This window comes from Desmodus rotundus, chromosome 2 (genome assembly GCF_022682495.2).
Source record: "Desmodus rotundus isolate HL8 chromosome 2, HLdesRot8A.1, whole genome shotgun sequence".
NCBI lineage: Eukaryota > Metazoa > Chordata > Mammalia > Chiroptera > Phyllostomidae > Desmodus > Desmodus rotundus.
Window position 1 is genome coordinate 173,814,934 of NC_071388.1, and position 24,157 is coordinate 173,839,090.

At 33.0% G+C, this 24,157-nt stretch overlaps 1 protein-coding gene across 2 annotated transcripts in view; it reads left to right on the forward strand.

Annotated features, from left to right (window-relative positions):
• GLS (glutaminase) overlaps positions 1-24,157 on the forward strand; it is an 81,105-nt gene that overhangs the window by 11,768 nt on the left and 45,180 nt on the right. For both annotated transcript variants that reach the window (XM_024563941.3, XM_024563942.3), the window contains exons 2-7: positions 1,778-1,874; positions 2,231-2,352; positions 7,010-7,139; positions 7,859-7,938; positions 12,496-12,659; positions 21,958-22,016. In XM_024563941.3, the coding sequence (XP_024419709.2) occupies positions 1,778-1,874; positions 2,231-2,352; positions 7,010-7,139; positions 7,859-7,938; positions 12,496-12,659; positions 21,958-22,016 (652 nt within the window). The remainder of the gene's footprint in view (positions 1-1,777; positions 1,875-2,230; positions 2,353-7,009; positions 7,140-7,858; positions 7,939-12,495; positions 12,660-21,957; positions 22,017-24,157) is intronic.

Genomic DNA, 24,157 nt, shown 5'->3' on the forward strand with positions numbered 1-24,157 from the left:
TTTATCGTATGGGATGACATTTCAACCAATTGAGCCATCTGTCCAGGGCCAGAAATACATTTTAAAAAGCTTTCTAGTAGCCAAAATTGTTTCAGGGAATAATTATATATCCAGGATATATCACTAAATTATGATATGTGTAAAATTTATTTAAAATCTTGGCCCAAAATGCATATATTTTAAGGTTGACTTTAAAAAACTGAAAAGTTGTAACAGCTTTGAAAATACATATAAATTATGTTAATGTTAACATTAATATTTTAGGAGAAATTATAGATTTACATGTATAAATGTACATGCTCTGAACCAACTCTATTTTCTATTTTTTAAGATAGAAATATATGGATCACTAATGATAGGGAAGTAATTAAGTAATTACTAAATACATGTGATCAGTCTTAACTAAGGTATGGAACTATTATGTAATCTTTGGGTAATCCGGTACATACTTGGACACCTAGAAAAGCTTTTTTAACAGTATAAAAACAAATTTAAACAGATTTATGCTGTGTAACAGTTTATTTTACAAAAGTAACTACAGAATTTTCCTTTTAAAGTTGCCATTATATTAAAGGCTAGTCCAGAATTGACTTAAGGTCTGAATTTAAGAAAGCAAGTATTCTTAATTCCCTCCTTCCTTTATCTCTAATTTTCTCTCTTGCTTACTTGAATACAGGTAAAGTCCTTTCCAGAATATTTTACAGATATATATGTATATACACAGATGTATGTATTTCTCCCCCATTTTAATAAATATGGGTGGGGAACAGATTAATCTGTCTTAGATCTGTAGTCCTTATAACATCACTGTAATGCTTATTGACAGTATTGGTGGACAGAACAATGAAATGTGTTAATTTCAGTTTCAGAACCCCCCCAAAAGAAGACATTTAATATGTTTATTGTAGTTTGTTTACTTGAAAGCTTCTGAATGTATAGGAAAAAGTTCCTTTCTTGTCTTGTTTAAAAGTTTGGTTAATCGTAGCATTTTACTAGTTAGTTAATTAAGATTTTAATGATAAAAATTTTTATTTTAACAGGCTTTCTGATTTGTGGCATTTGATCTGTATATGTAAGCCTAGAACACTTTAGAAATAGTAACTGTAGGTACCATCAGTTGAGTATTTACTCTCTGCCAGGCAGTGTTCTTAAGGTATTGAATGTGTAAGTTGACTGTTCCTCAGAATAACCCTGTGAGCTAGGTGCTATTATCTACCTTTCTCAAATGAGGAAACTGAATCACAGAAAGGTCAATTTACACAAGTAACTGACTTAGTTTAAGTATTATAGCCAGGATTTGAGAACTTACCTGCTAATCTTTACTGTCTAGTACTTAATTGCTATCTCCCTCACATTTTGCAGTCAGGTTAATATTTGAATAATATGTAAATATAGTCATTTTAAAAAAACAAAGTTTTGACTCTTACCTGAACTTTTGCGGAGCTCTGTAATTAATATTAGGTGATTATATTAGGCTGTGCAGGAAGGTGCTGCTGTATGGGATGGCTAGGCATTAGCACAGCAAGAAATGGTAATCAAGGTTTTAAAACCTGGAATTAAAAAATATCTGTACTCCTTAATGAATCATCATTTACTTGTTTTTCAGTGTGGTTTCAGTAATACTGGTTTGATTTTGATAAATCTATATAATATGTATACTTAATGAGTAGATCAGTTCAGTTATAGCCTGGTTTAGTGAGTATTTAATAATAGATGTAGGTAAATCTATTAGAATCTTCACGCAAGGATTAATTTTGTCTTCTTTTCTCCCCTTTAGTAAAATAAAACAGGGTCTGTTACCTAGCTTGGAAGATTTGCTGTTCTATACAATTGCAGAAGGACAAGAGAAAATACCAGTTCATAAATTTATTACAGTAAGTTTCTATATTTTTCTGTCTTAAACTCTTTAAAAGTAGTACTGAATCAGTAATACAGATTTATTGAAATGTAGTCTTAAAGGTCATTTAACATGTAGATTCTGACTGACACTATTTCTCTTACTATGTTTTCAAATTTTCATTATGCTCATTTCAAGGTAATCAGTGAAAGAAAATGAAAGAAAGAATGAGAAACTTGTCCAGAAAGTGGGTAATAGTGACACTAAAATGCCATATACATATTCAGGTGTTGGGTAGAAGTTTTTATGTACAGGAATAAAAACTTTTAGTTGGAATAAGCATATACATTATTTGCACTATATATTTACAAACTCTTATTTTTTTAAAAACAGGCACTCAAATCTACAGGATTGCGAACGTCTGATCCCAGGTTGAAAGAGTGTATGGATATGTTAAGATTAACTCTTCAAACAACATCAGATGGTGTCATGCTAGACAAAGATCTTTTTAAAAAGTAAAAATTTCTGACAAACATTTAATGGTGATTGCTATGCTATATGGTGGTTTTTATTTTAAAACAAAATTGCATCTTTTAAGGCCAGTGTTTCCTGTATAACTGAAACAAAATCGGGGTTTTATAAACATCAATTGTTTGAAGAACTTGGTGCACATTAAGGTTCTCTTAATACATTGGGGTGATTGTATACTTACTTTGAAACTGCTCTAAGGAAATGCAGCCATGGTTGTTTCCAGTGTACAGCACCTGGAGATTGCATTCAGTTTAAATGGAGAATACTCTTTGTCCTGTCATGGCTGAAATTGAGCGCCAGTTCATCTGAATGTCTTGCAGGCTTTCTCAGCATGGTCTCTCGTTTCTTTCTTTCAAGGTGATTTAGATGACATTATAAAATGAGAGTTTAAGACAGCCTGTATTCCTTAGATTTACAATTCTTCATTTGCTTCTCTCCTCTCTTTAGATGTATTAATACATAGGCTTTTGACTATTTTAATTTTCTTCAAATACTTAAGAACTAAAGATAACTGGAGATTAATGCCTTGATTTTGCTGATTGAGAATATTTATTTTGATTTTCGTATTTGCTTGTTTATTATTTATCTTCATTAATATGTTCCTACTAGTCTGAATTACTTAATGATTTAATGGACAGCATGTTTGTAATGGATCCCAAAGAGGTCAATCGTATTTTAAACTACTAATAAAATGAAAACTAGTATAAAATTGTAAATACTACTCTAAGACATTGGCTTTTTTCAGACTATAGGCTTAGGTTGAAATATCCAAAGAATTCCAGCGTCAGCCTTGCAAATTTATTTGTATGTATATATGTAATTTTATTTATTTTTCTTTTCTTTGGGGGGCTGGATGATATTTGTTCTAGATATCTCCTGGGAATGTCCTGGAATTTTAAGTCATTTGAGGTTTAAGTATTTAACTGAGGTCCTTCAAAGTCTTGGCATGCTATGAAGCACTGCTGCCAGTTTGGGTTTATCTTATCACTACAAGGTTCTTGATTCTGTTAACCTTATAAACTGTAGATTTTAGTTCCATATTGGAATAAGCATTAGGAATTTTGAGTCTTCAGTACTGTTTTATTTGTGTAGAGAAGGAAATAATTTCTAGCTAGCTGTACATTTTTACAGTAAAGTTTATTTTTAGTGTTCATGAGCTTTCTGTGCAAAGGACTTTTTCATTATGGTGCCTTCTGAGGAGTTATTTTGGCATATCTGATAGTGAAATTGTCAGAGAGATGGTAGATAGATCTATTGATAATAGATATGAGGACTTGCTTTGGAATTTAAAGTGAAAGCAGCATCTCACACTTTTTTACACTTTTTTAGTACTGTTTAAATTTTTTTGTGCTTTATAAACACATTGCTATGTTTAATTCTGAAACTAAAAGTAATTTAAATATATTGATTATGAATCCAGGAAACATAATCATAAAATTTGCTACCCGTGAGTATATTAAAAACAACTACCATTATTTTAAACACTAATCCAATCTTTTTTAAAAAATTGATGATTGTAATATAGGCAGTTCCCAACTTGACAAATGCTTTGTTGTGTATATAAGCAGACAGTGGAAAGTCTAAGTCGATAGGCATAAGGATTGCTCTTTTCATCCCTAGAATGAGGTGATTTAAAACCTCTGAATATTAACCTTTTCAGGTCACCTGGAAAGGTGATTCCTGCAGAGAAGTTCTTCCTCTGTTCTCAGAATAATTTTTCCAATTAGCGTTGCCAGAAATAAAACTATTTCACCTCCATGCAGGTAGGAAAAAGATGTTAGAGTGAAATCCATTTTCCCAGAGAAATAATTTATAAAGGTGAACAGATTTGGAGTCAATATATTGATATTTTACCTAAAATACATTGTTGGTTAATATTTGAGGATAATCTGAGAAAGCTATTATGTATGACTTTTTTTTTTTAATGGGAAAATGAGTTCTGAGCATACTGTTTGGAGCATAATCTATTTGAAAGTTGGAGACTGCCTATACCCATCTAGATAGTCAATTGTTTTTAATGCTAATTTATCCTTAAAACTAATAGAAGTAGAAAATTTGTGTTGAAAATGAATGCCATGTTTATTCATGCATTTTTAACCATAGGAGCATTTAGAACTATTTTTGTGTGATCATAATTTTTTGGTGTAACCAAATGGAAGTCTTTACATTTGTATAATGTTTGATTTTGTTTAAAAATTCAGGGTAATTTTACTAGTGAAAAATTATATGTGAGATATTTTGTAAAATATTGACATACATTACAGTTGTTAATCGTAGACGCTAAAGAAGGGGAAAAAAGTAATTATTCCTAGTTTGCAGATGAGAAGACTGAACAAAGCATGAGAAAGATGTGACTTACTGAAAGGAATAAACACTTCCTCCTCAGAGTTCATTTTGTATGACTTCTAACTTTCTAGATTCATGCTACCTAGATTCATATTAAAAAAACTCCAAGAAAAACATTTACTACCTGGAATGCTCATCATTACCCAAGTAGACACTTTTCTTAGTTTTAAGATTACTTTTGTTGGCCACAGTAATTCACCAGTTAAGGCTGTTACCACAGCTTTATCAGCACCTTCTGATTTAAAAAAAAAAAGCAAAACCCTACTTTCACTGACTGTACAGTTTTGTTAATTATAAAGCCTACTTTTAAAAGTGCTGATAATTTTAAATAGTTTAATAGTTAGTAGTAAGTTAATAATTTAAATTCGATTGGCAGTCCTCATATTTTCTCATGTATAATTTCTTAAATAAGGATGTATATTTGATTTGATACAGATACAGTGATTTAAGATCAGGAATTGTCTTAACTTTTTTTTGCTGAAAAATGTATTTTCAGTATATATTTCTTTCAACTCTCGTGTACAAATTGAATTGCTATTTGAAATATATTAAATACTAAGTGAATGGGAAAACTTAATATTTTTTAGATTAACATTGTGAAGCTATCACAAAAACAATTTATCAAAGTTTATTGAAGTAAATACTTGGTATCTTTGGAGTGTCAATTATTTCTGCAGTTATAGTTTAATAATGGAAATTAGAACTATAATTTTTCATGTTGTGTGGGGGCACATCCTTGTCCCTGAAAACAACCTCTTATTTTAAATCATTTTTTTAATTTCATGCTGACCAAGTGAGTATATATTCTGAATTTTCATTAATAGTTAAAATGTGACATCTGGCCTTTAATTTTAATTTGATGTTTTATTTAGAACAACTTGAATTAAAATATTGAGATAGAAAAATTTCTTATTTATCATGGACTAAAAAAGCAAATACTGAGAGTGTCTACTTCATTTCTCCAGTTATAATTAGTGCAAGTTGTATACTTTCAAGTTAGAGTTTTCTCATCTGTAAAGTGGGGAAATTATCCTTCTCAAAGTGCTTATGTTTTGAGGATTAAACAGGATGAATAGTACTTGAAACTAAGTATATTTTTTTAAATGCCAATTTGGAGTGTTTTTCTTTCCCCCAAAGAAGCTGCTAATATAGTGTCATATCACTTATCTGTGAGAAATCTGTTACATAAATGACTTCCCATAGTTAATGCTTTGACTTTAATACTTCACCTGTAAACATTTGGGTTTTTTTTGTCTCTTAAAATCTAGTCCTAAATTGGTAGTATAGCTTGATGCTCATGTCTAGCAAGTTTTCCTTTAGCAATTAAACATTTTATTTCTGAGTTATTGAAACTCTAAAGAAGATGAACCTCAAGTATATGGTTGGCTGTAACCATCTTTAAGGTTACATTAATACATTGATTTTCTGGCTTAAATCCTGTTTAGGACAAAGCAGAATATTAGTTCACATCCTTAGATTTCATTCCCTCCAATCACTTGATTTACCATCTTTTAAATAGTTTTAAACAATGAAACATTTTTATCCTTCAATGTATTACATATCTTATAGTCAGCAAAATAATGTAATTAAACATTTTTAGTGATTCAGATATCATAAACTTGATTATACTATGTTATATTATATTTTATGTAGAATTACTCATTTTTATAAGCATCTTAATAAGTATGTTATTTAAGAGACAGATTAATCTGACTAAACGTTGATTTTATCTCTATTTTTTAGTTTAGAAATGCAAGTTTTTGAAATATAATTTAGGAAAAATATGTTAAAACACAAACTTTAGCTTTTTGTGAAACACTAGTAATAGTTTTATAGAAATAAGGGATATATAAAAAAGAAATAAGGGATATATGTCTGAGGCTACTTAATGGAAAAATAAGTAGAATCTCAACTATGACATATTCAAGTCTGATTGTTGTTAACTAAATGTCATACTGAATGCCTGTCAACTCTCATAGATTTAGAAACTTGTTTTTAGATGGTTTTGTTACTTAACCTGATGGAATGCTCTGTTGCTTTAATCTTTGATAGGATTCTTAGGCAATCTAATTTATTTATTTAACTTGTTCAACAGATTACAGGCAACTACATGAAAGCCTGTTTGAAGGAAATAAAGATAATGTAGGAAGAGTATAATTTATAGGATTTAATTTGTTGTATAAAATCATGAATTTCTCTATTGTTTAAATATTCTCCTGATTAACATTGTTGTTTCCAAGTACTCATATTTGAAGGGCATTCAGTCTTTTTATTTATTTTTTTCACATTCCACAGATGTGTTCAAAGCAACATTGTTTTGTTGACGCAAGCGTTTAGAAGAAAGTTTGTCATTCCTGACTTTATGTCTTTTACCTCTCATATCGATGAGTTATATGAAAGCGCTAAAAAGCAGTCTGGAGGAAAGGTAACATTTTTAATGTGAATATTTTCCTAAACTAATAATCACTTAATAAATTTATCTCAACTTGAGGTGTATAGAGAGTGTGTAGTTTTCTTGTGTTTTGCTAATTAGGAAATTTAAGTTAAATGAGGCCATTGAATTAAAGTGCTTTTAAAATATTTTAAATATTTAATTTTGTTACTTTGGATAAAAAGAAATCTAAGTTTACAAGTTCCTTTTGATTTTCAAATGATTGAGATGGCCTTTTAATCTTTAACTAATAAAATAGTAACTGTTGGGAATTTCTGCAGAATGTTCTCCTTGAACATCGAATGAAATGTTTAAAAAATCATCTAAGTAATAGTACACGCTATTTTATTTCTTCTTCATATTGAAAGACTTTAGATAGTGAAACCCCTCCAGCATGACCCTGATTAAAGAAATTCTCTATTTCTTTCCCTTATAAAAAACTTCAAGTCTTAGTTTTTCTTTTAGACTAAGTTTTTCGAGGAAGAGAAAATGCATTGGAAAACATAGGTGGTGATGGAGACTGAGAGAAATCACTTAGATCTCACCGGTAATCCTCAAGTCTGTTGTGCCCTTAGTTTTTATGAATATTTGAAAGACTACACAGTCACTGAGTGCTATAAAATAGCTATTCATTGGTGGAAGATAAACTGAGATAAATTTTTGGTAGAAGAAAGTGTTTTCTTATATCTGTTAATTTTCAATATTTTGGTTAGGTTGCAGATTATATTCCTCAATTGGCCAAGTTCAGTCCTGATTTGTGGGGTGTATCTGTTTGCACAGTAGACGGACAGAGGTAAGTTTATTTCAAATCCATGAAAACTGTCAGTTATTTGTAAAGTAAGAAGTCAGTTGCAAAACATGCAGGAGTTCATGAACTCCATGAAAGCCATCTTTGGGAAGTGCTCACACTAACAGGTACAGCCACTGACAAATGAGGATGTAGCAGAATTATAAAAAGGATAATGATGAGGGTACTTGAAAGAGAATGATTTGATTTTAAAACCAAGGAATTAAGGAGAGGTCCTTGGAAAAATGTATAAAGTTCTGGAATATTTTTTTTAAGAATGCCTTTTTATTATGCTGTGAATTAGATGTAAAGATATAGTATTGTGTTGTAATTTGGTTTTTTCAGTCAAAAAGAAAAGTAATTTTTTAAAAATTTTTATTGTTATTCAATTACAGTTGTATGCCTTTTCTCCCCATCCCTCCACCCCACTCCAGCTGAACCCACCTCTCTCCCCCACCTCCACCCTCCCCCTTGATTTTGTCCATGTGTCCTTTATAGTAGTTCTTGTAATCCCCTCTCCCCACTGTCCCCTCCCCACTCCCCCTGGCTGTCGTTAGATTGTTCTTAACTTCAATGTCTCTGGTTATATTTTGTTTGCTTTTTTCTTTTGTTGATTATGTTCCAGTTAAAGGTGAGATCATATGGTATTTATCCCTCACCGCCTGGCTTATTTCACTTAGCATAATGCTCTCCAGTTCCATCCATGCTGTTGCAAAGGGTATAAGCTCCTCCTTTCTCTCTGCTGCGTAGAATTCCATTGTGTAAATATACCATAGTTTTGGGATCCACTCATTTGCTGATGGGCACTTAGGTTGCTTCCAGTACTTGGCTATTGTAAATTGTGCTGCTATGAACATTGGGGAGCACAGGTTTTTTTGGATTGGTGTTTCAGGGTTCTTAGGGTATAATCCCAGCAGCAGAATTGCTGGGTCAAAGGGCAGTTCCATTTTTAGTTTTCTGAGGAAATTCCATACTGTTTTCCACAGTGGCGGCACCAGTCTGCATTCCCACCAACAGTGCACTAGGGTTCCCTTTTCTCCGCATCTTCTCCAACATTCATTTGTTGATTTGTTTATGTTGGCCACTCTGACTGGCGTGAGATGGTACCTCATTGTGGTTTTAATTTGCATCTCTCTGATGGCTAGTGATGCTGAGCATCTTTTCATATGTCTCTGGACCCTCCGTATGTCTTCCTTGGAGAAGTGTCTGTTCAAGTCCTTTGCCCATTTTTTAATTGGGTTGTTTTTTTTGTCTTCCTGGAGTGGAGTCTTGTGAGTTCTTTATATGTTTTGGAGGTCAGGCCCTTGTCTGAGGTATCATTGGCAACTATGTTTTCCCATACTGTTGGTTCTCTTTTTATTTTAATGCTGTTTTCTTTAGCCCTGCAGAAGCTTTTTATTTTGATGAGGTCCCATTTGTTTATTCTTTCCTTTATGTCCCTTGCTTTAGGGGATGTGTCTGTGAGGATGTTGCTGCGTGGAATGTCTGAGATTTTCCTGTCAATGTTTTCCTCTAGGACTTTTATGGTGTTATGACTTATATTTAAGTCTTCTATCCATTTTGAGTTTATTTTTGTGTATGGCGTAAGTTGGTGATCGAGTTTCATTTTTTTTGCACATAGCTGTCCAGATCTCCCAACACCATTTGTTGAAGAGGCTGTTTTTGCTCCATTTTATGCTCCTGCCTCCTTTGTCAAATATTAATTGACCGTAAAGACTTGAGTTTATTTCTGGGCTCTCTGTTCTGTTCCATTGGTCTATGTGCCTGTTTTTATGCCAGTACCAGGCTGTTTTGATTACAGTGGCCTTGTAATACAGTTTGATATCAGGTATTGTGATCCCTCCTGCTTTGTTCTTCTTTCTCAAAGTTGCTGTAGCTATTTGGGGTTGTTTATGGTTCCATATGAATTTCTGAAATGTTTGTTCTATATCTGTGAAATATGTCATGGGTACTTTAATAGGGATTGCATTGAATCTATAAATTGCTTTGGGAAGTATGGCCATTTTGATGATGTTAATTCTTCCAATCCATGAGCATGGTACATGCTTCCATTTGTTTGTGTCTTCCTTAATTTCTTTCTTCAGTGTTGTGTAGTTTTCTGAGTACAGGTCTTTTACCTCCTTGGTTAGGTTGATTCCTAGGTACTTTATTTTTCTTGTTGCTATATCAAATGGGATTTTTTTCCTGATTTCTGTTTCTGCAGTTTCGTTGTTGGTATACAGGAATGCCTTTGATTTCTGAGTATTGACTTTGTATCTAGCTGGTTTGCCAAATTCATTTATTAGGTCAAGTAGTTTGTTGGTGGAGTCTATAGGATTTTCCGTGTACACTATCATGTCATCTGCAAACAGTGACAGTTTCATTTCTTCCTTTCCAATCTGGATGCCTTTTCTTTCTTTTTCTTGAAAGTAATATTTTTTTTACTCAAGGATTTAGCTCAGAGGTATAATTTTTCTGTTTTTTTGTTTTGTTTTTTAATGAGGTAATTTTTTAATTAAAATACAACATTTAAAATAAGATCTACAACTCCTAACTGTATACAGATTGATGAATTTAGAGCATAGATATAATTTTACCCTGAATTTTGTTAAAACTACAGATCATTTAGTTTTATAATATTAGGTTTATTTTTCAAGATAATGTCCAAGTAAAGCCTTGTCCTTCCCCCACAAATTTTTAAATTTTGATTTCTTAAATGCCTTTATTCTAATTAATCTTTTGGGGGGTGGGGTTTCTCTAATTACATTCCTTAAGTATTTATAGATAAAAACACAAAAATACACAGTTTAGTCCATTCATTCTTGAGATAAGGAATGTGGGGCCCAGAGATTGTATAATACTGGAAGAGGCTAAATTAGCACCTTGTAGTATATTTTCACTAAATGTTAATCTAATCCATGAACATCTAGTAATAATGATAGGCTTTTATCCTCCCCTGGGAGGATAAGCACTCATTGTGTGTGTGTGTTGAATTAAATGTTGAATGCTATGAAAGGACACATACATGAAACGTGGCTTTATCTTCATGGAGCACATCCCAATAAGCATTCCTGTTTTTGTATTTGGAGGAAATGATTTATTATGTAATGCTTGCTCATGGCTTTTCTCTTAAACATTTTTTGTGTGTAGAGATGATTCCTTTTAGTTTTCTTACCTAGGGAATTTTAAAAGTTGACTTTGAACTAAGGATGTCCAACCTTTTGGCGTCTCTGGGGCACACTGGAAGAAGGGTTGTCTTGGGCCACACATTAGATACACAAACACTATGCTTTAAGTAAATTTATGATTTTGTGTTAGGCCACATTCATAGCCATCCTGGGCTGCAGGTTGGACATCCCTGGGTGCATGTATATTTTTAAATCCAAAGGTAATGGGAAGCCAGGTTTGTTTGTTTTTTTTTAATTCTCATCTGAGGACATTCTTTTTTTCATTGCTTTTAGAGAGGAAGGGAGAGAGAGAAATCATCAATGTGAGAGAGAAGCATCAATTGGTTGCCTCCTGTATGCACCCAGACCAGGGAGCAAACCTGCTACCTAGGCATGTGCCCACCTAACCTTTTGGTTAGGAGATAACGTTTCAACCAACTGAGCCACACCGGCCACGGCAGGGAGACAGGCTTTTTGTCAGGTTTTACAATGATTGTCAAGTTGAAGTTATAGTCTGAATTGGAAATGTTTTATAAAGATGATAGAAAAAATACTATACTTTTGCTATATGTACACATATGTATTTACCTTCTATAATAAGAAGTGAGGTGGCCCTCTGACACCTCTCTGTTAACCACTGTTTCTCCAGGAGTAATTAATAGTGCTTAGTTTTGCTATGAGTTTCATGAGTGCTAGTGTAGTGTGTGGGGTACTGTTGTGGGCACCTGGGATACTTCAGCCACACAAAGATCTCTCCCCTTGTGAAGCTTATGTTATAATGGGCTCAGTGAAGATGTTTTTTATTTTTAAACCTATGCTTTACTTCACTTGCATCCCAATTTGCTACCATGAAGCTTTTTGTTTTGTTTATCTACATGGTGATAATGATTACCAATAGTGCCAGCTATAGTGGTAGCCAGTTAATATGTTGCAGCTGGAATTGTAAGTAGATACGGTTGACAAGATGATATACATATAGAAAGGGTCTCAGAGAATGGTATTGAATCTAAATTGTACTCCATTTAAAAATTAACCATGGTTTAGCCATGGTTAAGGCTATCAGTAAAAAAAGATGGTGACTAATTTTTAAAAGGACCAGTTCATTTTATATGATTGAATACAAGTAGGAGTAAGGAGAGCCATAGTCCCTTGCACTGAGGAAATTTTTCACATTACTTAATTATTTAATTTGGAATTATTTTATTACCTGAGTACTTTGAAGCTTTTGCCTTTATTCATACTATCCCTCTTAAAGTAAACACACTTGTATTTATTTTTTAATATCTCAGTAAACCTGTGGTTGAATTATGGGGAAACCTTTGTAATTGGAATTAACATGTGAAAATAACTCTAGTGAGTGATTCAGTTACTTTTTTTCCAGTTTATCTTAATTAATTTTTAATCTGCTTTTATATAGGCATTCTATTGGAGATACCAAAGTTCCATTTTGTCTTCAGTCCTGTGTAAAACCTTTGAAATATGCCATTGCTGTTAATGATCTTGGAACAGAATATGTACATCGATATGTTGGGAAAGAGCCAAGTGGATTAAGATTCAACAAACTGTTTTTAAATGAAGATGGTAAGAATTACATAAAAGTTGCTTGGAAAAAGAAATATCTTACTTCCTTAGGTAACCTATGTAGTTATTTTTTGCATTTTTTAAAGAAAAGTAAAAGCATTCATACTTTTATTTTTCACAGAATCCTGTGAAACTTATAGAGATGGTTTAATCACCTACTTTTAAAAATGGTTATTTTAGGCATTTCGTACCTCTAGAAAGTAGGATAAGGAGAAATGGGGGCAGGGAGTAAAATTTTCACTTTCTGATCACCTATAGGGCAATATCTTACAGTAAAACCTCACAATGTCTGGTATTTGCTTTAAGATAATTCAGTGGACTGTTGCTGGGAGTGCTGGATGTGATTATTACTATATGTTGGTAATTTTTGAAGCTAAAGGATAGATGCATGAGTGTTCATATGCTATTCTTTCTGCTTTTGTGTATTGTATATATTTGAAAACTTCCATAACAAGTTTTTAGTGGTGGCCCTGGTTGACATAGTGGTTTTGCTTTTTCTGTTTAATAACATTTAATATTTGAAAGAAACATCTTGCATAAAATAGTTGGACAACTAATAAACCTAGTTACTTTATAATCTACAAGAAAAGGGGAGGGCAAAGGTAGTTAGTACTTATAATCTGATAGTTGGTGTTTTAAATCTATATGCCAACCTATGGATTTGTTACTATTTTTTAATCATTCAGGCATATGCTAGGTTCCTCATGTGTGATAAGATAGAATTGAAGAAAGCAAGAGTGAAGGAATTCAGTAGTTGCAGTAATGGTTTGAAGAAATATACTTCTGTATTTTTTCTTTCTGCTGGATAAAAAATGAAATGTGATTTATAGTCATTTTTTAGTGAAGTTATAAGGTACTTTCTTATGTTTCTTTTCCTATTTATTTAAAAGCAATTATATTCTTTTATCTTAATATTTTTGTCCTGATTCTACATTTGTCTTTATGAAGATTACCATAAAGTAGCAACTACAGTAAGCATATTACATGCAGAAATACTTTATTTTTTGAATTTACTGACATCAAGATTTAATATGGAAAGAATAAATATTTTTGTTCTAACAAGATTAAACATTTTACAAGAAAAATTAGTATTTTCCTGAATAAGGTAAAACAGAATAAATAATCTGGGTGGTTTTGGTGAATTGATTGATTTTGAGAACAGTATTTAAAGAGTAAAAATTAAGAAATGTAAGACTTTGAATATGAAGAAGTATTTTAGAAACAAATAAATTGGGCTTGGGGTAAATGAACTTAACCATTGTAAAATATGCATTTATGATTTTAGAAATTATGATTTATTGATACAGTATAAGAAAAATCATGATAAGAACTCAAGCAACTTAGCACTGGTTTATAGTATCTGAAATAGAAAATATAACATGAGATTTTGGCTTTATTCTTTGGCCTTTTCAGTCCTGAGCCAATACCAGGAATTTTGAAGTATGGAAAATTGGAGGCCTCACTATACCATTCCTGAGTTCTGCTTAGGTTCTGTGCTCTAGAGTCCAGTTTTAGACTAGCTCCAGCAAAAAACAATTTATAGGTCTTTTTCATATTTAAAATTTTAAGGGTAGATTTATCATGAAACTATACACGTTTTGTATATACATATGTGACTGTGTGTCTAGCACTAAAATTTAAAAAAACATATTGTCCTAGCTTCATAAAATTATAAGAATATCACTATACTGACTAGTTAAAGAAATTATAGTAGCTACTCTTCTCATATCAGTAGTTTTAAAATACTTTCTAGCATGTAAAGTTTTAATCCTGTGGCACGTAGTTGGCTGATATTTTTCTATTATAAATGAAGAAATAAGTTACTTGATGGAGGTGCCAGTTTGGAAACCACCATCTCCTAGCGAAGTCTTTTTCTACTTTGTAATGGAAATTAGGTTAATCAAAACATTTTTATAGCCTTCTTCCCCTGTATTGTTAACATGTATGGAGGGTGTATATGGGTGTTGATTCTTGGAGTAACTTACCTTGCTAATACAGTGTGATACATGGAAAAAGAAGGCAAACTCAGGCATTGCATACTGCTAATTATAAGTGTGTAATTGACAGAAGCCAAGATGTATATGTTGGTTTATAAGTGTAGCAGGATAGAAAATGTAGAGGAGTTGAATTAATATACGTGAGAATGATAGGAGTGAATTTTATAAAAATAATGAAGTTAGGGTGGTTGTAAATGGTCACTGCAGGATTAAGCCAAATAGGGAAATATTTTAATTTTTATATGGTCATATAAAATTCCAGTATAATACCAAAAATAGAAACATCCATATTAAACTGAACATTAATACTTTTTAACATTTAGTATATATATTAGCTTTGACATACCCTCAATATGAACCATATCTTTTTAAAGTTCATATTCTTAGCAGTTTGAAAATATAATATGGACCTGGGGTGGGGTAGAGGGATGGGGAGAAAAGGCATACAACTGTAATTGCATAACAATAAAAAAAAAAAATTAAAAAAAAAAAATATAAGCCAAAAAAAAAAAAAAAGAAAAGAAAATATAATATGGAAGAACTTTCTGCATGCCTTGGAGCAAGAATAAATGTATAAAATTAGTTTTGTATATTCTAGTTTAAAATATGCCCGTAAAATTTAAATGTTGCTTATGTCCATTTTGTCACTATACTAAGCTAGTATTTGTCATTAAATAGTCGCCTTTATTATTTAAGTTAAGTGTTACTACTGCTGTCATAAATATTTTTAATTAAAAATTCTAAATTAAACCCTTCATTTTTCCCCTCCTTACGGCAGAGCAGGAAAAAAAGGTGGATTTTACAGTCATAAATTTTTGTATGAGGTTTTATACTTCATTAAATGCTGGTGTTGTGTTATAATATCTCTGGTATATTTCCAGGCATTCAGGTGTCTGGCTTTTGAGCCAAAGGTCGAGTGAGCAGTCTCTTAGATCTGAAATTGATCTGTCGTGCCATGAAATGTTTTAGTGTTCTTTGAAAGATCTTGAATGTAGCTTCTGTAGTAATTGCTGAATATTTATGATTTAGAAAATATTAAATGTCCACATTTATGTGGTACCATTTGGAATATACACATTAGCTGCCTCCTAGGCCCATAGAGCAGTGATTTTCAACCTTGTCATTTTATGGCATATGTAAACTAATTACGAAAATTCTGTGGTACACCAAAAAATGTGTTTTTTGCTTACCTGACTAAAAAATAGGTATAAGTTTGATTCATTCACACTGGATGGCTGTTGTTGTGTTGGCTGTTGTCATTTTATTTGACGATCTAAGGGAAAAGAGGTCAGTGCCCCTGGCTAAATAGTCGGGTATTGCGTGTTCTAAAAATTCTTGTGGCGCACATATTGAAAATCACTACACTAGAGTATAAACCTGATAATGTCAAAAAAAAGAAGAAGAAGAAGAAAGGACAGATACATGAATATCTACACAATAACAAGATAAACTAATTTAGCACAGCTGGATTTTCATATCCTACTCTCTGTCTGCATGTGGTTTTTCTTTTCGGTAGGTAAAATTTTTTTTAAAAAAATGTTTGTTTCTTTGCTTACTCTTGCCATGTACTCTTCTTATGTGACAGTAATTGCTCTCATTGCATGTGATCTCAGAGAAAGCAAACTTTTCTTAGTATAATTTGGTATAGGAGAAATCTTGATTGTAACACTAAGATATTATACTAAATTTTATTTTAACTTTTGGAACTAGTTATTATAATGGGGAATCCAAACTGTATAGGGTTTAAAGCATAGCTATTTAGGGAAACTATTAGACTGTCAGTTACCCAATTTTTTGTCCTTATTGATTTTTTTTTAATTAAAGATTTTTTTATTTTATTTTTTTAGAGAGAGGGTAAGGGAGGGAGAAAGAGAAGGAGAGAAACATCAATGTGTGGTTGCTTCTTGTGTCAACCAAGGACCTGGCCTGCAACCCAGGCATGTGCCCTGACTGGGAATCAAACCAGTGGCTGGCACTCAGTCTGCTAAGACACACCAGCCATGGCTGTTTTTTTTTTTTAATTAAAAATTTTAACAGCTTCTTTGAGATACATATTCTGGGACAGTCCTATAGCATATAATTTACCTGTTTAAAGTGTTAAATTCAATGGCTTTTATTATATTCATAGAGTTGGGCAACCATCACCACAATCAATTTTGGGACATTTTTGTCACCCTAAAAAGATACCCCACACCAATCAGCAGTTAGTACCCATTTCTCTTCTACTCCTGGCAACTAGTAATCTACTTTTTGTCTCTATAGATTTTACCTATTCTAGACATTTCATATAAATGAAATCATGTATTTTGTCTTTTATGACTAGTCTATTTTACTTAGCATGTTTTTAAGATGCTTTCAAATTATAACATGTATCAGTCCTTCATTTTTTTAAATCATTGACAAGTATGCCATTGTATAGATAATAATACTACATTTTGTTTATCCATTTTATCAGCATGTTTGGGTTTTTCACTTTTTGGCTATTACCAATAATACTCCTATGAACATTTGTGTACAAGTATTTATGTGCCTATATATTTTTACTTCTCTTTTTCATATACCTGGGAGAGGGATTGGTGGGCCGAATGGTAACCCTTTATTTAACAGTTGGAAAATCTGCCCAGCTATTTTCCAGAGCTCAGAGTTGTTTAGCCATAAGCTCACATCTCAGAAGGTTACTTGCTTAAAATTCAAATAGACTAATAATGTAGGAATAACTTAATTCTGCTAGATTTGTCAAATTAGATAAGACTTTCTTTTTCCCAAAGAAATTAATCACTACCAGAAACAGATAAATTAGGAATTGTGTTCAAATAAATGTTTTTGGTGCCCTGAGAGCTTTTTGTTTGGCATTTGTGCCATATCATGAGTAAAAATGTAATCAATTGAGATTTGAAATTCTATTGGGCTGGCCAAGAAGTCCATATGATTTTTTCCATAAAATAAAAAGCACATTTTTCATTTTCACCAGTAACTTTATTGATTTGGATATTTTGAGTACGTTGGCTATCTCCAGCATGGTAGAACTTTGTTCTCAGTTAATGTCTCAGTTTGATCACTATCAACTTCAGCTGGTCTACCTGACCATGGAGCATCATCCAGTGAGAAATCTCCAGCATGAAACTTCCAAACCATTTTTGACAGGGTCGATCAGTCACTGCATCTCTTCCATACACTGGACAAATCTTTTTTTGTGTTTCAGTTGTATATTTACCTTTCTTGAAATAATAAAGCATAATATGCCAACAATGATGCATATTTTCTTCCATTTCAGTATTAAAATGGCTACACAAAAATTCACCAATTTTGATTTTTTTTTAATGCAATCTGATAAGACAGCCGTCGTAATACAATCTAACAAAATTGTTTCAAATGAAGTTAAAGACAGCTGAGTGCCACTAGAGCCATTGTACAGAAAAAACCAAACAAACTTTTTGGCAAACCCAATATTTTTTCTAAGAATTTATAAGTATGTGTAGCATTTATTAGTGGTTGTGTTTTCTTTTTCTGCCTATGTATATGTATATACATAAACACAAAAATTAAATACTTAAATAAAGCAACATTAGGTTTGCACTAGATGTGCTTTTTCCAAGGTGATTTTTAATAGTAATGTTATTTGAGTGCTTAAGGATGTGCTGGGAACTTTCTCAGTATTTCATGTGTTTTTTTAATTTATTCAAGCATTATTATTTTTTCTTTCATTTTATTTTTTAAATACTGTTTTATTTTTCAAGTATGTTTGATGTACAATATAATAGTTAGAGGTGTACATCCAGTGATTAGGCATTTATATGTATAACTTAACAAACTGATCACCTCAATAAATCTAGTACCCATCTGACACCAAGCATAGTTATTACAGTATTATTGACTATATTCCCTATGCTATACTTTACATCCCCATGACTATTCTGTAACTACCAATTTGTATTTCTTAATCCCTTCACCTTTTTCTCCCGTCCTCCCAACCTCCCATCTGGCAACTGTCAAAATGTTCTCTGTATCTAAGATGAGTTGTTTCCATTCTGCTTATTTTGTTTTTTTTAGATTTCACATATAAGTGAAATCATGGGCATTTGTCTTTCTCTGTCTGACTTATTTCACTTAACACAATACCCTAATGGTCCATCCATGTTATTGCAGGTGGCAAGATTTTATTCTTTTTATGTCTGAGTTCATATTTCATTATGTGTGTACATACATGCCACTTGTTTATCCATTAATCTATTGAATGATGCTTAAGTTCTTTCATGTCTTGGCTACTGTAAATAATGCTGCAGTGAACATATACACGTGTCTTTTCGATTTAGTGTTTAGGGTTTCATCAGGTAAATGCCCAGAAGTGGAATTGCTGGGTCTTTTTTTTTTTTTTTTGTCTCTTTTTATAGTCTTTGTTTTAAAGTCTATTTTGTGTGGTGAAAGTATTGCTATGCTATCCAGGCTTTTTTTCCTTTCGTCTCCTTTTTCACGAAGTATCTTTTTTCATCCTTTCAGTCAGTGTGAGTCCTTTGACTGAAATGAGTCTCTTGTAGATAGCATATATAAGGGTCTTGTTTTGTTATCCATTTAGCCACTCTGTCTTTTCATTGGAGCATTTAATGCATTTGCATTTAAAATAATTGTTAATACAGATATATTTATTGCCATTTTATTATTCATATTTTTTTTCTTATGAAAGAAGACCCTTTGCCATTTCTTGTAATGCTCATTTGGTGGTGATGAACTCCTTTACTTTTTATCTGAGAAGCTCTTTATGTGTTTTTCAATTTTAAATGATAGCTTTGATGGGTAGAGTAATCTTTGTTGTAGGTCCTTTATTTCATCACTTTGAATATTTCTTGCCAGTCACTTTTGGCCTTCAAAGTTTCTGTTGAGAAATCAGCTGACAGGCTTATGGGGGCTCACTTTTAGGTAACTGTCTTTCTCTTGCTGCTTTAAAGATTCTCTCTTTGTCTTTAACCTTTGTACTTTAATTAAGATGTGCCTTGTTATAGGTATTTTGGGTATATCATCACCAGGTTGGGGAAGTTTTCAGTCATTATTACTTCAAATAGGTTCTCAATCTCTTGCTGTGTCTCTTCTCCTGGTACTCTTTACACTTGTTACAGTTACTGCACTTCATGTTGCCCTAAGCGTCCCTTAAACTATCCTTATTTAAAATTTTTTTTTTCTTTTTGCTGCTCTTACTGGGTGTGTTCTTCTACCTTCTCTTCCAAATCTCTGATTTGATCCTCTGCTTCATCTAATCTGTTAATTCCTCCTAGTACATTCTTCACTTCAGTTATTATAGTCTTCATTTCTTATTGCTTCTTTTCTGTGGTTTCTGTGTCCTTTTTTAATGCTGTTGAAGTTCTCACCAAGTTTAAGAATGCCTTGGGCATTCTTAAAGCCATTGTTTTGAACTCTGTATCTGGTAGTTTGTTTGCCTTAATTTCATTCAGTTCTTTTTTCAAAGATTTCTCTTGTTCTTTCATTTGGAGCATTTTCTATGTCTCCCAGTCTTGTTAGGGTGTCTTTATGTAGTAGGCGTCCTGTAGGGCCCAGTGGCTCATCTCCCTGGCCAGTCAAGCCAGGCAATCCAGACTCACTCTCCCCCCACCCCCTTAATGTGGGCTGTTTGCACCCTCCTGTTGTAATTGAGTCTTGATTGCTGTTGGTGTGTCAATGGGAGGAATTGACCCTCAGGCCAATTGGCTAAGGGGACCATCAGTTATAGTTATAGCGAATTTGCTGCTATGCAGGGGCCAGCCCCACAGAGCAGGACTTGCTTCATTTGGGGCTCCTGGTACTGGCTTAGTCACTTGTGGAGGTGGTTGGGTGGTCTCTGGCATGGTCTGAAGTTGGCCACTGGGTCTAGCTTTGAGGCCCCACGGGAGGTGCAGGCCAAGATGAGCTTCTGCCTATTCCTTGGCTGAGGCCACCTATCATGAACTACAAAGTGATGTGCTGCTGCTTATGCTGGGCTTGGAGGTGTCCATGAGTAGCCAAGCTGTGAATGTAGTCTGCCTACCACTAGTGGTGTGCCTGGGATACTTAGCTAAAGGTATGTGACATGCTGAAGCCAGATGGTGCTTCTTTGGGGTTTGTGAACCTTTGAGAGAATTTAGGAAAGTCCACAACATGAGCCAAGCGAGGCCATTTGTATGGAAAAGCAGTAGCGATCTGGAAGTGACTTGGGTGGGCCTGCAAGTTGGGTGGGACAGAGTCTCAGGGACTCACCAACATGGGGTGAACAGTGATAATCAGGTTGACCGAGACTCAGATATGGTGCCTGCCAGTACCTGCAATGGGAGGGCTCAGCAAAGGACTAGTGGCTTCTTTCCAGCACTTCTGTTGGTGAGAAAGGTTCCCTTCTAGCCTTTGCCCCAAAGCCGGACAATTTATTTCTTCCCTGTATGTCCCTGGTGCCTTTTGAGCTGCTGCCCCAGCACTGGAGGTCCGAGTGAGTGAGTCTAAGTAAGCCTGCGTGCAGGTCCTTTAAGAGGAACTGCCTGGGATTCCAGCAGCCTCTGTTTTAGCTATAATCTCCACTGGTTTTCACAGCCAGAAGTTACAGGGATTTCTCTCCCTGGCACTGGAACCCTGGGCTGGGGAGCTTGGTGTGTGGGTGGGCCCCTTCGATTTTTGAGGCACCTCTGAAGCTGAAATAGCCCTCCTGATTTTTAACCTCCACATGTGGGTGTGGGGACCAGCCAGTTCAAGTCTCCACTCCTCCTAGCAGTCTCAATTTGGCTTCTTGACCTGTATATCCTTAGTTATAGGACTTCTGCTCAGCTAGATTTCAGGCAGTTCTCACTAATGGCTGTACTATAGTTTAGTTTTAATTTTGATCTGATCATTTGGAGGATGCCAGTACCATTTACCTACTCTGCCATCTTGACCAGAATTCTCTATTTAAGGATTATGACTAACTCAGGTATTGGTGCTATTACTACTCCTAGTTTACAGATGGGAAAATTGAGGCTCAGTGAAGATTAGTTATTTGCCCATGGTCAAATAGCTAATAAAAGGCAGAATTAGGAAATTTGAATATGCTCTTACACCACTAATTACTGCCTTTCTGTACATGAATCTTTGTTTGCCTATATAATAATTATAGCAGCTTCCTGGAGGTGTATTACTGGTTTGATATGCAAGTGAGTTTAAATGTATTCCTCCAAACTCCTTCCCCCACTCCCAAAAGAACTGTAACAATGGCTTATATAAAGATATAAATATATCTTCATGGGAAGAACCTGTGTGTCGCCGAAAATGCTATCAGGTATTTGAAATAATGCTATTGCTTTTATATGTTACAGATAAGCCACATAATCCTATGGTAAATGCTGGAGCAATTGTTGTGACTTCATTAATAAAGGTAAAATGTTGACATTTCCTTTTAACCTAGTAAATTTTTTAATAACTAAGGCATAAAGGTGGATTTTGAATTATATAGAACTGTAAAAAGTTTTCTTTTGGTGTTAAAAAATTAGTCTTATGGTGTAAGATTAAGATATTTATTTTTATATAAATAAATGATGTAATTTCAAGGGCAAAATTAAAAACAGATGACTCATTGTAAATTTCAACAGTTACTCTTGACCAGAGGATCTGGCAAAAATTCAAAAAGAAGTCTCTACTAAACAATAGGCACAGAAGTTTTTCTTTTTTAAAAGTTTAGATTTTTCTTTCTCTTCCTTTTGGCTCTTTTAGAATGAACAGATGTAAACAGTTAAAAACATTTACTGTTTAATATTTGTCATCAACATATGTAGGAACAGGTTGTTCTGGTACTTTGTGTTAAAACAAAGTACATTTACCCTTGAATATTTCAAGCCTTTTATATTTTCATAAACTTTAATTATGATTTTCACTTGAATTCGTTTTATTTGTTTTACTTCAGTCATATAATAACTAAAATAAAAAGGACTTACTCCAATTATTTATATTATTTTTCCTATGCTTTGGTTTACATTGTATATTTTGGATTTTTTTTTAAGTGCCTGGTTTGCCTTAATAATTGGAAGCTCTAATGTTTGAAATAAGTATTTGAAAATGGTTCTGTTGTGTGATGCTATTTAGATTTGAATTTCTAATTATTAATTTTCGTTATATTCAAGTAAATTTTATTTTCATTTGAAACATTTATATACTTTCCTTAGTAAATCTGTGCCTGTTTATTCCAAGCTTGAAAAAAAAATTCATGGCTTTGTAGATACATTACTGAGGATGGGATATCCTGGTTAGACAGAGAATGTTTGAATATAAATTATGCCCTTGGCCCAACTAATACAAATTCATTTACTTTATATACTATAATCCTCTGCTAATTTTCATGAATTTTATATGTTCATAAGAAACTACCTTTAAAGTAGAAGACTACTATCTTAAGAATATATGTGTTTAGCTGTTATTTTATGGAAAATGCTTCAAAACTATTGGCCCATTTTATCCCTGTAACTCTAGTAAGGTAAATATTATAGCCAAGTATTATATTTTAATGTAACTAATTTTAATAAGCTATAGAAATTTTCATTTTATCCATTATAGTATCTAGTTATTTATGATTTTTACATAAAAATTGTCAGTTTGAGGTAAAAATAAACTAATTGTTTATTGTAGAAAATTAGAATATGAATATGTGCTAGGCATAGTCCTGCCTTCAAGTGGCTTACATGATAGTGTGGAGTATATACAAGTACATGGGCCCTTACAGTGAAGTGCAATAAATACTGCAATAAGAGAAAAGTTTTATTAATAATTGTTAGATTTGAACAAATAACTTGGAGATAAGCAAAGTTACACTAATACAATGTATGTGTTAATAATGCTTGATGAAAAAACTATGAGAATGTTCAGAACCATTTTTACATTTTCCCAGAAAAAATGTTCACATACCATGATTTTATATAAATTTTTGGCAGTTCCCAGACCCTTGAAGTCAGTCCATGGATACTAGTTTAAGAACTCTTACACTGGAGAAAGATTAACATGACACAATAGTATTTTCAAGAAAGGGCATATGTAAATGATTAATAGAAGCCTTCTTCAACTGCATGCAGTCAAAACCATCTTCTGTTTAATGATTTATGTGTTTAATATACAACACTGAAATACTGCATGTGGGAAATGCATGTCTGGTCATATCACACTGTCACTTCATTGGTTTTACTTACCATCTTCATTCACAATCTATAACTGTACATTGAGCCGTATTAGTGTGAGCACTTAGAAATTTAAAAAAACATCACAAGTGTGGTTCAGTGTTCAACAGTGCAAAAACTTAACTGAGTCATCCTTGTATTTACAAATTTGATCAGTGATTCTAAATTTACAAAAGTTTGAAATTTACTGGAAATGAGGCTTTGGGGTATGTATGGTTCATATTTAAGGTTACTTTCTTTGCATTTTTATTTTGATTTGTTTCTAGAAGGTGTTTTCATAGGGTTTCTGTGTGTGCGTGTGTGTATCTAAATCTTAGAGGGGTAAGCCTGACAGACCTCTGTAGAACTGACTGCC